Raw genomic sequence first — 16,007 nt, 5'->3', positions numbered from 1 at the left:
AGTGAAATAATCTGTGTTTCCTAAGGATTATGACCCTTGAAAAAGCATTATACAAGATTTGAGGCTATCTATAAATCAAAGTACAAAAAACAAATGATACGAACCCCTCACTGTCTCACTATACATTTTTACTAACCTTTTGTCATTTACACCTGAACCATATTTTTATATACACATATAATCTGGACTACCACTTCATATACTTTGAAAAACCTGGGGAACGAGTACATTTATCTACTTCAGCACTACTTAAAGCAATAATGTAAATCATATCACAGACTACTACATGGGGATATTAAGCATTTGATGTCTTCCAAGTACTTTGGTTGCAACTAACTTTTCCACATTTTTAAAATTGTTTTGAAAAACATGTGCCTCCCTCCCTCTTGGGTTACCACTCCCACTGGAGAACATGAAAACCAGGACAGGAGCAGGGGTGGCTAGACAGAAAGGTGCCTGCCAGTATGTGTGTGAACTGGATAGTAGAGCTGGTTGGATTGAACTAGGCTTCAATGCCCATCAACATCTACGAGAGCTAAATGGGATGTGGGACAGACTGAACAAGTCTGCGGTACATACTGGCAAGCATGAGAACCAGGGTAGGGAGCAGGCCTGGTGGGGGTTATGGGAGTCGCCCCGACTAGGCTGTGGCTCCCACTGGTTTGTGTGAGGGCCAAGTATGAAGTGGGCAGGATCAGCCTGGACTGCAACATCCATCAATTCGTGTGGAAGACAGGACTGGAAACAGAACTGACCCAGCAATTGCAAAGACCAGCATGTGCATAAGCTGATTGGCGCACATGATTGGGGCAACGGTCTGTGCCAGACCCTGTACTGATAAGAATCAGGTCTAGGATCACCTCAGACGAAGTTTCCCTGGGGATCCCTCCAACTGAACTGCTCATCTCAGAACCCCAACCATGAAGAGACTATGTCAATCAGTGGATTCTGAAGAGATTTCACCGTGTGTGGAATGGTGAGAATGGCAGCAATTCAGAAGTGCTGAACTATCAAAACTGCTTGAGCAGGACCCTTGGAGCATGCCCACATTGGGGACCAGGGATGGGGGCGGGAGAGTTGGGTGGGGCTTCTCCCTTTGTCTCTCCCTGACCCCAGATACAAAAAAAAACATTAGTGTGGAAACAATGGTTTTATCCACTTTCCTGTAACTCTTGACCCTTTGTGCCCTAATCAATTATGTAAGATTATATCAAAATTAAAAAATTTAAAAACAAAAAAGGAAAAAGAAAAAGATGTGCCTCATCCCTCAGTAATCCTAATCCACTATTGTCACAGCTCTTTTTAAATCTTCAAACTGCTGTGATTCACTTTGAGGTTTCCCTGGTACTCGCGGAGATTATGCCAGGAAGAGCCAGCATGATTGTAGCGTATCAAGTAAATCGCTGGGACCATCTCTGTAACACCCCCCCTTGCCATACAGTGCGTCAGGGGACAACAGGCTCTGGTGGAGACCAAGAGGCAGGCTGGGAGCATGCTTAGATGGGTTACAAATGGCTCTGGAAAACACAGAGAAAGTTTTCACCACAAAGCACTGTGCATCATTTCCACTAGAGGGATTTTACTGAAAAGGATGATCTCAACACTGGCTGCCCTAACAAATGAGTCTCCAACTGTTCCCTCTGCCAAATGCGCCTCCCCTCACTGGGAAGCTGCTTTCAAATTAAAATATAAGGGGAAAGTGAGGAAAGGGGAATCATTTATGGCACTTGGGCCACTTGAAACAACTTTTCACCAAAGGTCTATAATCAAATTATCAAGCTCTTCAAGCTAGGCCTTTATGACAGAAGCCCTGGGTCTCAGAGCATTTCCACGGCTCTGGGCAGGCCCCTGCGGCATCCCCCATTCACAAAGCTGCATGAAAGGCCACAGATCACAAAGGGCAGATTACAAGGGAGAGCGGCTCCATACTCATGGGGGAAGGGACAGGCGTGAACAGAGTGTAAATAACATTGCTCAAAAAGGAGCACAAATATGGCAACCTCAAGTGATTTCTCTTGCCAGCAATCCTTTCCGTGAGGACTGTTCCTCCTGAACCTAGCTTTCAGGTATGTAAGCACATGAAAAACTGACTGTTGGGTGGGATGGGGGGTGGGACTCCTCTCCTCTGCCTGGTTCACAAGCTGCTCTGTGCAAATCTCAGGACACTACGATGCTTTCCGAAAAGAGCGGGAATGACAGAGCAGGGGCTGTTAGCGTTCTGGCTGCAAGCAGAGCATCTTTCCCTCACAGCCAATGACGTGAGACAGCCTATCCTCAGGCAAGCTGAACGTTTTCAGCAGCCAGCTGATTTCCTCAAGCATGCCTAGCATGCCCATGGCTCCCCTTCCAAGTGGAGACTTTGACCTGAGTGTTATATTCATATTCTCTCTCCCTGTACATTTGTGTGTGTGTCTCAGGGAAAGTACCTTCTCAGGGAACGGCTGCTGCTACTGAGCAAAACACAGCCAGCAAGCTATCTGCCACTTCTGTGATCTTGCTGACAGCATTTCTGACTACCAGTAACACACCATGACACACTGGCTGACACTTCTGCTTTCCTACCAGCCCTAAGGACTTCTCCTTACTGTCCTCAGGAAGCACAGTGTTACCCAACGATGCTGCCTGAAACACACATGCTCACATCACCTCATAGTCTCCCATCCACCTCCTCATATGCCAGAAGTGTTTCTATTCCTCAGTAATCAGTACATGAGAAGAAAGAATAAAAATGACAAGATCCCCAACCACCAGTCTCCAGGTACTTCAGACTGAAGTTTTTATCAGTTAGGAAGAAAGGTACCCTATGAACTTGGACCTTTACCATCACCAGGTGAACATACAACTTGTTAGGCTATATGCACTAAACATCTACACAGTCACAGTATGGGTTACAGCTCTTCACAAACAGAAGATACTGGGCTAACAGCACAATGTGAGGGGTGGGGGGGAAAGAATGGCAAAACCAAACTTATTCCATGTTTTTGCCATTTCAATCTAAGTTTTTACCTACAATGGGGGGGAAAAAGAACAAAAGGCAGCTGGTAAAACTGAGATTAAAGCAGCTCTCTTGTGTTTTTCTTTTATCAAAAAGGAACTGCCTGTTGGATGGGGAATCCCAAGGTGCTTGGGGTCCCTGGCTACCAATTGATAGTGCTCCAAGGTGCAGGAGGACTGTGCTGGGTGCTGAGAAACGCAGCATTGCATTATTCCTCTCTCCTAGCTTAGGCATCCTTGCTGTTTCATTGTATTATGGACAGAAGCAGAGACAAGATCAGCAGATGGAACAGAAGCATAGTAAAAACCACACACCCAAGACACAGCTCAGAGGCCTCCTTCTTCAACAATTCTATCAATAAAGGGTGGCTAATTAGTAATAATGCCAATGCTTTCCCAAGTTCACACCATGTTTTATCTGTCCCCTTGGCCCTACTGCCACCCCCAGTCAGAGACAAACTGTAACTGCTTCTAAAACACCAGAAGTGACATGTAAAAATGAAACCAGCAACAGCAAAACTAAAGCTGCCTGACAAGGGCTTTTAGAAAACTCATAATCGATAGCAATTTAATTCAAGATCAGTAAGATCTTGCATTACATGCCTCACAACTGAGCAGTTAAATTTCAGCCTCAATTAAAACCTTCTAGTCCAGCTTATCATTGCAGAAGGCATGAAATTTGTATCCAGTGAAAACTAAAGTACTCAGCTGTCACCTCACTTCCAGCACGAAGCCAGAAGGCATGAGCTTCACAAGGCATTGTGCACCCCAAGAATCGGCTCCGCTCTGCCAGCCACCTTCATAACACAACTGAAAATATCGTCTTGCTGGTACTGAGTCCATAATTAAATTTTTATACACTCAATTTAAGTTACTGAATGACTTCCCAGGGTGACTGTGTTTTGAAGTTGTTCTTGCTCTCAACACAGTATTCTGTTTGAAACTTCACTGTGGATTTGAAGTGTCTGACAAAACAGCTTTCAAGCACATTCTACAGGAAACACTGCGAACTGCCTGTCATGAAACCTCACTTACCACAAGTAAGATAAAAAAAAAACAAACAGTTAAAGCATGTCACAGCGTTCCTCCATTTTTAGAGAGCGATGTAACCAACGCCGTCCCTGTTGTAGACGGGACCTGTGTGCTGCAGACCTCAGCATTTTGTTGGAGTTAATAGCAAACTCGACTCCTGTGTGTGCTTGAACTTTGGCCAGCTCACTCAAATGACATTTTAGAATGGCTCCCGCGGACAGCTTGCAACAGCTAATCCCCCTACTCTGATCCGGGGCTCCACAGCCTCCCTCCCTCCTCCACTCAGGCAGCACAGCCCTTGGGGCCTGCTGGCAGGGCCGGACAAAAGCCAGAAGGAAGGCGCCCGCACAAACTCTCCTCAGCTCTGCTGGGTTCTATGGAACGCTGGCGAAGACCTAATCCACCTTCCGCAAGCTCACCCAGCGCTGGGCCCTGAGCCAAGCCCTGCCTCTGAAAACTGCCTCGGAAAACTTACCCAGTGGAGCTTTCAGTCCCTGCGCAGAGGAAGGGCTACTCTGGAGAGGCGTCTTCTTACCTTCCATTCACAGAATTTGGCTGCGCCTCACTGCACACTTGCTACTGCATGCTTGCATTATGATTTGGGTCTGCCCACCAACTCCAAATATGCTCCATGTTTGGGCTTATGTAACATTTGCTACTACTGTAAAAAGCACTTGAATTACAAAGGTCCTGGCAGATCAACAGAAAACTGGGGGTGGAGCCTAATTTCATCTAATATGGTCATACAGGGTGTCCTGGTTGCTGTAAATTAATCCTTTCATTTCAAAGGCGACTTGCCAACATGAGGGAAGACAGAATTTACAAATATTAAATGCCAAAATGTGAATTACTCACACCTATCTTTTTCTGAACACTTTAAACTGACACTGCTATTGCCCAGTATATTAGAAAATTTACATAATTCATTATAAACCACCCTAGCCTTGCCCTATCTCAAATCTTAAAAGCAGACATTTCTATAAATATGAGCAGACTTCTCTACATTTTATTTCCCCTGTAGTATTCATACTAACTAAAAAAAAATTTACCACATTGGTCCCTCAACTATGTAAACAATATTAAAAGTAAATTAAAAATGTAAATTTTTTTGAAAGTTTATTAAAATATTAGACATATTTGCTCTTCCTAAATCTATCCATTTTCTTTTCAGATTGGTAAAATATAATTTCATATCACCTAACTGTCCAGTTTCCTGGACAGTTTAATCAACAAAGGACTAAAAAGGAGACTATTGTGTATATTTTTAATCCACAAACAGTTCTAACCGGCTCCTTGTACACAGTGCTGCCATGGCCTGCACGATGGCTATCTCCGTCCTCTCAGATCCCCAGCTAAGTACTCATCCTCCTGTGAGCTGACTTTACTGTCAAGCAGTCATGAAAAACTACCTCCCTGGGTCTGGAGTGATGGCTCAGTGGCTAAATCCTCGCTTTGCACACGCTGGAATCTCAAATGGGCGCCAGTTCATGTTTCAGCTGCCTCACTTCCCATCCAGCTCCCTGCCTGAGCCCTGGGAAAGCAGTCAAGGACTGCCCAAAGCCTTGGGACCCCGCACCCCAGAGGAAGCTCCTGGCTCCTGGCTTCACATCAAGCTCAGCTCTGGCTGTTGCAGCCGCTGGGAGAGCGAACCAATCAATGGAAGATCTTTCTGTCTCTGCCTCTCTGCAAATCTGCCTTTCTTACAGAATAAATAAATCTTAAAAAACAAAAACAAAAAACCTGCCACCTGATTTGAGCTTTGTAACAATGATGATTCAAGTGCCTGATGGTTCAGAATGAACCCTGTGAATTCCTGCAGAAGTCAGAGAAGATTCCTTGACAAAATGCCATCACCCTTATGCAGAAACACCTGGGTCCACAAGGGGCCGGCAAGAGTTCGGAAGCCCATCTATAGGAAACAGACCCTATCAGAGCAGAAACAAAAAAAAATTTGTTTCAAATTTCTCTTTATTTTTTATTGTAAAGTTAGATATACAGAGAGGAGGAGAGACAGAGAGGAAGGAAGATCTTCCATCCAATGGTTCACGCCCCAAGCGGCCTCAATGACTGGAGCTGCACCAATCCAAAGCCAGGAGCCTGGAGCCTCTTCTGCGTTTCCTACGTGGGTGCAGTCCCAAGGCTTTGGTCTATCCTGCTCTCCCAGGCCACAAGCAGGGAGCTGGATGGGAAGTAGGGCTGCTGGGATTAGAACTGACGCCCATATGGGATCCTGGGTATACAAGGCAAGGACTTTAGCCACTAGGTTACCATGCCAGGCGCCCAGAAAACAATTCTACACTGACTAAAAAGAAAAGTGGCCATACTGCTTCAGTTTCATAAAAAGCATTCTGGCTCCAATTATATCAACAACATCATGCTTGGAGCAGCAGGGCTGTTTCCAACACTTTTCTCCCCAGATTATTCTTGCAGTCATGGTAATACAATTCCAGACTGCACTGGTTCTTAGACAACACTGGAAGAACACAAGGGAATGCCAGCAACAGCCTTGGAACCACCTCCTCCCAAGTATTTTCAAAAGTTAATGAACAAAGTAACCATTTTAGCTTAATTGACCAAAACTTTATTCCTAAACTATAAAGGAAAAAAAATTACTGCTGCACAACCCGATTACAACAGATCTGCTTGTCCACGGTTCCTCAACTGCCTTCTCCAACAGGCATGCCTTGTATCTCAGAACAGAACTAAGATGCGGGGGAGCACTTTCTTAGGGCCAAACCTCAGCTTTTACATCACTGCATCCTTTGGATCAGACAGCAGTCCTTCACAGCTCCCTGGGAACACTCATGCCTTTCCAATGTTCCCATTCACACATGAAGACAGTATTATTGGGGCAAAAAACTTCATCGTGAGAATCAGCAATCCATAAAAATGAAGCTGAATTCTTAATGCTACAAATATAGACCTACATTTAATTTCAAACAGAGAAACAGTATGAACTTATATGTTTATTTCTGTAATATTGTGAAACTTCACAAACCTGTGTCTTTGGGTACCTCCCCCACCCCCCGCTTTTGATGTTTCTTTTAAGACAGACAGAATTGCATCCATCCTCTGGTTCACACCTCAGAATAGCTTCAAGAGCTATGGTTGAGCCACACAAAAGCCAGGAACTTCGTCCAACAGGCTAACCCACAGCACCACTGCACCACCCATGAACTTGTTTCTAAGACATAGGTCAGAAAAGACTGAATTGAAGTATAGGCTACAAATATTAAAGGAAAAAAAAAGTTAAGAATAAGGTTGTAATCAAAGTTTGTTTCAATATTTACTTTCCAGTTATTTTCATCTACTTGAAACAGAAAGATGGAAGGGGAAATGAACAGAAAAACAGGAAGATAAAGAGGGAAAGAGAGAGATTCCAATATTCTGGTTCACTACCGAAATGCCCACAACAAGCAGGACTGACTCAGACAACAGCCGGGAACTAGGAACGTGTTCAGGTCTCTTAGGAAGGGGCAAGGGCCCAAGGACTTAAGCCATCGCTTGCCGCATCCCAAGATGCATTACCAGGAAGCTGGATGGGATGAGCAGCTGGGACTCAACCCATACCCTGACAGGGACGTGGGTATCCTTAGCAGTGTGACTTAACCTTAGCAGTTCCACAACAACCACTCCAAATCAAAGTTTTGAACAACTACATGTTTCTCAAAATGATCTAAATAGTAATATTTAAAAACCAATGTTGCCTTTTCTGCTTAGAAATAAATGATCTATCCATATGAAATCCAAAAACAATGTATTTTGAAAGTATCTCCCAATGGTGGTTTGTATTTAATTGTCTAGTCTGGGGACATGGTCCTTCTTTTCACTGTGGAAAGAATTAGGAGACTACAGATTAAACTACAACTTCAACAGGATACACTCATACCTAGCAGACCTTGCTTGGTCTCTGTAGTATTACTATGCTCTTACAGCCAGTTTTTAGTATCAGTTGTGCTTTGGATGGGATGCACTGACTTACTGTCTTACTCTGATTCATGCAGGGGGCCTGAACTGCCAAAGCCATTCTGTGAATTAGCCCACGTGCAACAAAGCCAGCAAATCACGAGCAGCAAGGAGGGAGTGAAGGCCAGACGGGGCAGCCAGCTTGCAGCCTCAACACCTGTAACTCCGTGGTCTTGGCCAGCAGATTTCTGAGCCCACCTATAGCTTGTTCATCTTGCAGCCTACATGTAACGTAATGGTTAGTACATTTTAAATGGTCAGTAAATATCAGCTATTATAACTAAGGAAAATCTGGGTGGTGGCAATCCTTCAAAGCGAAGGAAGAGTTACACAGAAAGACGTTTCTATTACAGAAATTAGTCAAGTTGAATCTTGGGATTTCCTAAATTGAATCCCAGAGACGCCAGCAGAGGTGTCATTTGTGTTCTGTAGGGCAACAAACAAGCTGCTGGCAATTACGAAATACTGTGTTCCTGTCCCTGTGGTAGGCAGCTCTCCATTTTACAGAAACACAAGTCTCCACGAACTCCACTTCACTGTCTCAGCAGGCTGGGCAAGTTATAATTGGCCTTAATTGCCACTTACAGGAGCCTTAACATTCCTTACCTGCTGCCAAGGAGCACTTGAAAGGGGAAGAAAGTATTTTCAGACTTGGAAACACCAAGCAATTCATTCAGCTGAGGCCGGGAAACTGCAATCTTGAACAGATTAGTGTCCCAGCAATGCCTCTTCACTGCTAGCCTGAGCTTACTGGGCACTCATGGAGTTCGCAGAGGGTGGGAGAGAGGTCTAGACCAGGATTCACCTTGAGGAGGAGATGATGCAGCAGCCTTCCTTCAGCTGACCTCGCAGGGCCAGGCCCCGTGATTTAGCCACACTAACAGAACTCACGGCACCATCTACACAGGCTCTGTAGGAACTACAACTTCAATGTCATAATTTGATATACAACATGAGCAGTAATCCTAAAAGGCCACCAGTTACACCACATGCAAGGAAGACAGTGAGATCAGAATTAAATGGCAAGTCTCTCCTACTTTAAATCTCACCCAAAACTGCTCTCCTGTAGCAGAGAGGAATCCCAGTCTGAGAGGACTAGCTTTCTTCCCTAAGGAGAGTTATCACTTCCCAGGGGTGCCAGGCCAATGGGCTACAGAGGTTTAAGCAACTTCTGTTCGTGTGATTTTAAAATTTATTTTCATGGCAAATGAAGATTTACAGAGAGAAGGAAAGACAGAAAGGTCTTCCATCCACTGGTTCACTTCCCAAATGGCCACAATGGCCAGAGCTGAGCTGAGCTGAACCAGGAAGCAGGAGTATCTTGCAGGTCTCTCCACATGCGTGCTGGGTCCCAAGGCTTTGGGCTATTTCCACTGCTTTTCCAGGCCACAAGTAGGGGGCTGGATGTAAAATGGAGTAGCCAGGACATGAAATGAGATCCTGGCACTGGAGGTGGAGGATTAGCCAGTTAAGTTACTGTGCCATCCCCTTAAGTATTTTTGAAAAAGATCTCTGCCTCGTATTATTAAGTATGACCCAGACTTAGAAGACATCAGTTACCCTGGTAGTGGAAACCACATGCTTGTTTGAGAAACATGTTTTCAGAGTTAAACTAAAATTAGTCTTAACTATATATGTGTGTGTGTGTGTAAAGATCAGTTTGAGAAACTTTAGAAAAATAAAGATTTGGAAAATAAATATAACATCTACTTCTGATAGAAATCCTCTCATTACACACCTGGTTTCTAGCTTTATTATTCTTTTGCAAAATAACCTAGCAGCAACTACTAACAATACACCAGATATCCTTTCAGATAAAACAAATTTCTTTTTGTAACTCCATCCCATAGAAACAACACCACCAATGGTTAAGACTATTTCAGGGGAGAATTCAGTGGCATAGAGATTAAGCCTAAATCGCTGCCTGGTTTGCCTGCATCCCATATTGAAGAGCCTGGAATGGCCCTAGCTTCCTGCTAGTTTCCACCCTAGGAGGTAGCAGGTGGCAGCTCAAGTATTTGGGACCCTATACCCAAGTGGGAGCCCAGATCAGACTTCTTGGCTCCTAGCATTGGTCTGGCCCAGCCCTGGCTGTTGAGTACACTTGAGGAGTATCTCATTGAGGGGGCTCTCTTTCTCTGCCTTTCGAAGAAATCAATCTGTGAAAAAAAATTAAAATCCTCTAAACAAATACAGCAAGGAAGTAAAAACAAGGTCCACAGAGTCAGTGTAATTAGTCATAGCATAGCCACACCTGATGCTCAAATGCATTAAAAAGAGAATTAGAAATCCATTGTGATGAATTTCCTTGGAGTATTAGTGAGGAACAAAGAAGCAGAAATGTGGATAGTAGCTACACTTGGCATGAAGTCGTCCAAAAGCCTCAATAAAACATGTGGTCCTCTGTGCCTCCACAGTTTTAAGCATGAGAAAAACTTAGCAGGTTGCATTTTAAGAATTCATTATGGTTTACAGGCAGAGGTTTTACTTGTAGAAGAGTCAGAAAGAAACAAAATAAGAAAAACTAGGTTATCAAAAGGGGCCAGTTTAGAGATGGCCACATTTATGTAATGACACATGGTCAGTCAGACACTAACATAGTCATGTGTTGATCATTCTTTGGCTAAGCAGACTTGAGAATCAAGTTGATACTGAGCACAATGAAGAACCATCCAGAGAAAAGGTCCACTACACACAGTGGCAAAGGACACCAAACCTCTAGTGTTCACTGCAAACCTTCAGCATTCAGCACTCCTAACACTCGGCTAACAACGTTAAGCATGCAAGCGGAAGACACACAATTCACGCAACAACGCAGGTCAAGAACTCCACCTTGTGTGATTAAGGGCTCACTACTTTTATTTTAAATAGTTTTAAACTGAGGCACTCACTTTCTGATTTTTAACTTTCCAATGCTTGAGATGAACAGGTATGAAATTACTTTGAGACTTAGAACGGTAAATATCTAAAAGTCAACCTTAAGTTTGAGATTTCTACACACTCAATATCCAAACAGAAGGGGAACTGCTAAATGTAGCCATTACCTAACCTTACTCCAAACAGTTCATCAGTGTGGCCTAGCCGTGCACTGAAGAAATTCTTCCAGCAAGGCACAAGTTGTCTCACGAGAAGAAGTGAAAAACACTCCCTCTTCTGGTCGCATGTAAGATCACAGCTAAACAAAGCTGAAACAGCAGGTGTATCTTAAAAACAGTCATGTACAAATCAGCCTTGCAAAATGACTGTCAATGAAAACATTTTTAAACAAATATCACTAAGACATGGATTTTTTAATTGTGAAATCTTCAGTTTAAAAAAGTTCCATCATCGGGCTCGGCAGCGTGGCCTAGTGGCTAAAGTCCTCGCCTTGAACTTGCCAGGATCCCATATGGATGCCGGTTCTAATCCTGGCAGCCCCACATCCCATCCAGCTCCCTGCTTGTGGCCTGGGAGAGCAGTCGAGGAAGGCCCAAAGCCTTGGAATCCTGCACCTGTGTGGGAGACCTGAAAGATCTTTCTCTCTATCTCTCCTCCTCTCTGTATATCTGACTTTCCAATAAAAAAAATTATAAAATAAATCTTTAAAAAAAAACTTAAAAAAAGTTCCATCGTTCTGTACAGTTAATGACTTCAATATGTGACAAGAGTGACAAGATGGTGGTTATATAGGAGTTTAAAATAAATGTGTCATTATTTTTTGAAAAGGAAAACAAGAGTAATATGCATTACCAAATAAAGGCATTTAACTGTCAAGTTAAAGCAGTAAACTTCACGAGTCAGGTACAATAGTGTAGCAAGCTAAGCCTCCACCTGCAGTGCCAGCATCCATACAGGTGTCAGTTCCATGTCCCAGGGGCTCCACTTCTGACCCAGCTCCCTGTTTGTACTTGGGGCCTTGCAATCCTTTGGAGAACTTGGGGGTGGGGGGGTTCCAGGCTCCTGTGGCAGTTAATTTGCGAATGAATCACTCAAAAGAGGATCAGTCTCCCTCTCTTTCCTCTCTAATTCTTTCAAATAAAAATAAATCTTAAAAAAAAAAAAAAGGTAAACTCCTAACAAAGGCGAGGAAGATAAGTGTGCAGGTAAACATTACTGTGTCCAGGGTCTAGTACACAATAAGGGGGCTAGCATTGTTGTATAGCAGGTTTCTATCCCAGATGGTCCATGTCTGATCCAGCTCCCTGCTAAATGCCCAGGACTGTTAACAGTCCGTGGCCCATGTGACTGGGTCTCAATGCCTATATGAGGGACCTGGATGCAGCTTCTGACTGTGACTCTTCTTTCTGCTAAGCTACTGCGCCTGGACCAATCAGTAACTTTAAAGAGGCAGGAGTATGGGGATACAATTTTGTTTCCTGGCTTATGACGGGATGACCATTTCACTGAAACAAACTAATCAAATGAGCGAACAAAAACTAAGTAAGCCCAAAATTTGGCATGACTGCAGTAATTATCTTGTACTCCTACAATCTTCATATCTAAAGAGGGAAGGTAATAATACATCAAGGCTCTTAACTCAGTGTACCTCATTAAACATAAATGTTCACACACATTTAAATAACAACCTCCCGATCCACAAGACACAGTCAATTCATCCAGTAGCTTGAGCCAACCCCCACCCCCCATGAGTCTTCACCTTCCACTCCTTCCCCAGGTTGCTCCAGCACAATCCATAGGCAAGCCCTGCAGGCTTTATGCTTCTAACGCACACTCTTACACACTCACCCTCCCTCCCTGCTTCTGATGCTCCAATCCTGTACACACCACACACACACACCCCCTCCCTCCCTCCCTGCTTCTGATGCTCCAATCCTGTTGAAGCCTCCCTGATTCAGTACTCCTCCTAAGACCTGGCACTGCACAATAGCCCACTGACTAGTCTCTTACTCCATACTTGCCTTCTATGTTCCATAAACCAACCCCAAAGCAGCTCAGGACGTGTCATAGCACCCACGCTTTCAGTGGCTCCATGCTGCTTGCATTGTCTAATCCTGATTCCTCACAACGCCTCAAGTGTCATCTGGCCCTGCCCTATCTCTCCCCTTCTTCAACCTGGACTCCTTTCCTCCTAGTACAGTGAGTATTCTGGCTCCTTCACAACTTTCAGATCTTTGCACCTGCTACTGCATCCATGGGACAAGGTTTACTTTAAGTAGCTTATCTAAAGTGGCCTGCACTAACTCTTTTCTCTCAAGTAAATTATCTTATTTCACTTGACTCCATCTTCTATCTTGGCCGGCATGATTAGAATAAGCCTTTCTAACTCAGTGGAGAGCAATTTCTGGCATATAGTTAAGTGCCCCATAAATATTGGTAAAATGCATAAATAATATCATTCTTAGTTTAAAAAATATAAAACCAATCTCAAAGGCATAAACATGAATAAAGGCACTGTTAAAAGCAAAAGGAAAAAATACATTGTCTAGAAATTTAAAAATATTGCTCTTTCAAATAGCATAAGTAACATGTTTCAGTCACCCACTTACTACACAACCAAGGAAAAGAAGCAAAACTACATTCTTTATCTGATACTACTAAAGTTACTTCAATAGTTTAATCAGTAGCATTTGGTGGGAAAAAGTGAATACACCATATTTTATATCATTCCACTTATTGATGAGAAGATTAGATCCAATAGACAAAACGTCCTTTGAGAATGCAACTAATGAACACTTTGACATCATTCATGTTTTAATACACCTGTTCCCCTTAACTCCTGTACCTAAATTTTCTCCCAACAGCTAAAGGTCTATATGTTTCTCCAAACAAGATACATATATTAGTTATGTGACAAGTTTTTAACTTTTTACTGACTGCATAAATAAATGGTGTACAGTCTCTAAAGTAGCTCCAAAACATTATGAGATTCATACAAAAAGAGGAGGCTAGCTTCAGGCAGTCAGTATGCTTTAAGATTAAATAAAGTAAACCAGGCAGGGCAGAAATCAAATAACCACACGACATCAATTATCTGTCCACTCCCACTATCATTACATGTCCACATTATTTCAAATTCCCTCAATGGTAATGGGTTTACAAACACCAATCCAGGTACTGAGCCAGAACATCTGTCATTAGTAACAGTTCTGACACCTGGAACTTAGTCTTTTTAAAATTTTCTTTTAACTCCATACACCCTTACTGCATGATTTTAGTACCCAGAAAACATTGTCTAGAGTCAATTTATTCTGTATAAATTTAATTTAGGACTTTTGATCTGCAAGTTGGGAATAAAATCCACTCAGTGAGTTGTTTAAGACAGGAAGTGAGTTGACATGGATAAAAATGCTTTGTAAATGATCAAGCACTATTAAAGTTAACATTACTATAGCCTGTGGACTAATGAATGGATGCCAATTCAAAAAAGATTAACTATCACCGAATGCTTCAAAGCAGAAAAAGACCCTGCATATAATCTTCAGCGGCCAAATTTAGCACACTTGAGAGAAGAAACACATTTTCTTTTTCCAAGAATAGCTGCTTGATACAGAAATAACATTACTCAATCAAAAGGGAAAAGCAGTGGGGTTGTGTGGTTTTTTTTTTAATAGCAAAACCTCTGCTTTGAGATGTAGATTAACTTAATTACATGATGGAGATTGCTGGCCACAGTTCCGAAATGTCAACAAGGAGAACCAGCATTTCAGCCAGAACTCGCTCATCAGATCTCAGAGTACGATTTATTTTGCTATTACACTAACATTCTTTGAAAACCAATTAATTAGCTAAAAGGAATGTGAGTAATTTCTCATATGAGTATGAGTAACTGACTCATCCTCTGATGAAAATGACATTTGAAAAAATATAATTTATGCTGGCATCTAAAAGAATCCAAGCCAAGGGACAGTAAGTCCAAGCAATGTGCACGGCTGCTAGTTTTATAGGACTTCTAACTGCAAGAGGAGAAAGCTGTGATATCTCAAGAATGTTTCTGTTAAAACTACTCTAACAAAGTTGTGGAAAAGTCAGACTTTTGACACCTCCATTTAAGGGGCTAGATTTGGTTATCAACAAACAACTCCTTAAACATCACAGGAAACTAAATATTACCAATGGATTGAACTGATGTTTCCCAAAACATTGGAGTACGCACCAAACCTCAACTAGAACAACATTAAATCACAAGTCAAATTTCCCTGGAATCTCTGGATTCCCCCAACATCACACTATCACACGGGTTACCACCAGCCCGGGACATCCTGACGCGTTCACTGACAGAGAACACGTGTCAGGCTCAGAGTCAACACTGCAAGAACATCAGCAGAAAACGAAACTGTCTTCTTTTCATTTCTTGCATTTACTATCTTTAAAAAAAAAAAGATTTATTTTTATTGGAAAGGCAGATATACACAGAGGAGGAGAGACAGAGAGGAAGATCTCTCATCCACTTATTCACTCCCCAAGCTGTCGCATCGGCTGCAGTTGCACTTATCCGAAGCCAGGAGCCCAGAGTCTCTTCCAGGTCTCCCATGTGGGTGTAGGGTCCCAAGGCTTTGGGCCATCCTCGACTGCTTTCCCAGGCCACAAACAGGGAGCTGTTTGGGAAGTGGGGCTGCTGGGATTAGAACTGACACCCATATGAGATCCTGGGGCATGCAATGCAAGGACTTTAGCCGCTAGGCTACTCTGCCAGGCCCCTACATCTACTATCTTTTATGGCAAACAATATCAATTTCCCATTTTAAGGTTCTAGTAACACTTCCTTTGCAAATGCATTTATTTAAAGTGATTTGGGCCAGTGTGGTAGCCTAGTGCCTAAAAGTCCTCAGCTTGCACACACCAGGATGCCATATGGGTGTTGGTTCTAATCTTGGCAGTCCTGCTTTCTATTCAGCTCCCTGCCTATGGTCTGGAAAAGCAGTCGAGGACGGCCCAAGCCCTTGGGTCCCTGTACCTGCATGGAAGACCTGGAAAAGGCTCTGGGCTCCTGGCTTCAGAATGGCTCAGCTCCAGCCATTGCAGCCACCTGGGGAGTGAATCAACGGCCCAAAGATCTTCCTCTCTGTCCTTCCTCC

The 16,007-nt window shown here is 43.2% G+C and overlaps 1 protein-coding gene across 2 annotated transcripts in view; it reads right to left on the bottom strand.

Annotated features, from left to right (window-relative positions):
• Positions 1–16,007, bottom strand: part of ATXN7 (ataxin 7) — a 107,388-nt gene that overhangs the window by 34,413 nt on the left and 56,968 nt on the right. Inside the window, exon 1 of one of the 2 annotated variants that reach the window (XM_040994769.1) lies at positions 4,502–5,510. The exons of the other annotated variant lie outside the window; for it this stretch is intronic. Within the exon in view, the coding sequence (XP_040850703.1) occupies positions 4,502–4,568 (67 nt within the window). The 5' untranslated portion in view covers positions 4,569–5,510. Of the gene's footprint in view, positions 1–4,501; positions 5,511–16,007 lie in introns of those variants that run through there. 2 annotated transcript variants of the gene reach the window in all.

This window comes from Ochotona curzoniae, unplaced genomic scaffold (assembly GCF_017591425.1).
Source record: "Ochotona curzoniae isolate NIBS_2020 unplaced genomic scaffold, NIBS_Ocur_1.0 contig_908, whole genome shotgun sequence".
Classification (NCBI taxonomy): Eukaryota; Metazoa; Chordata; class Mammalia; order Lagomorpha; family Ochotonidae; genus Ochotona; species Ochotona curzoniae.
Note: the sequence above shows the minus strand (reverse complement) of the source record. Positions and strands in the feature narration are given on the sequence as shown.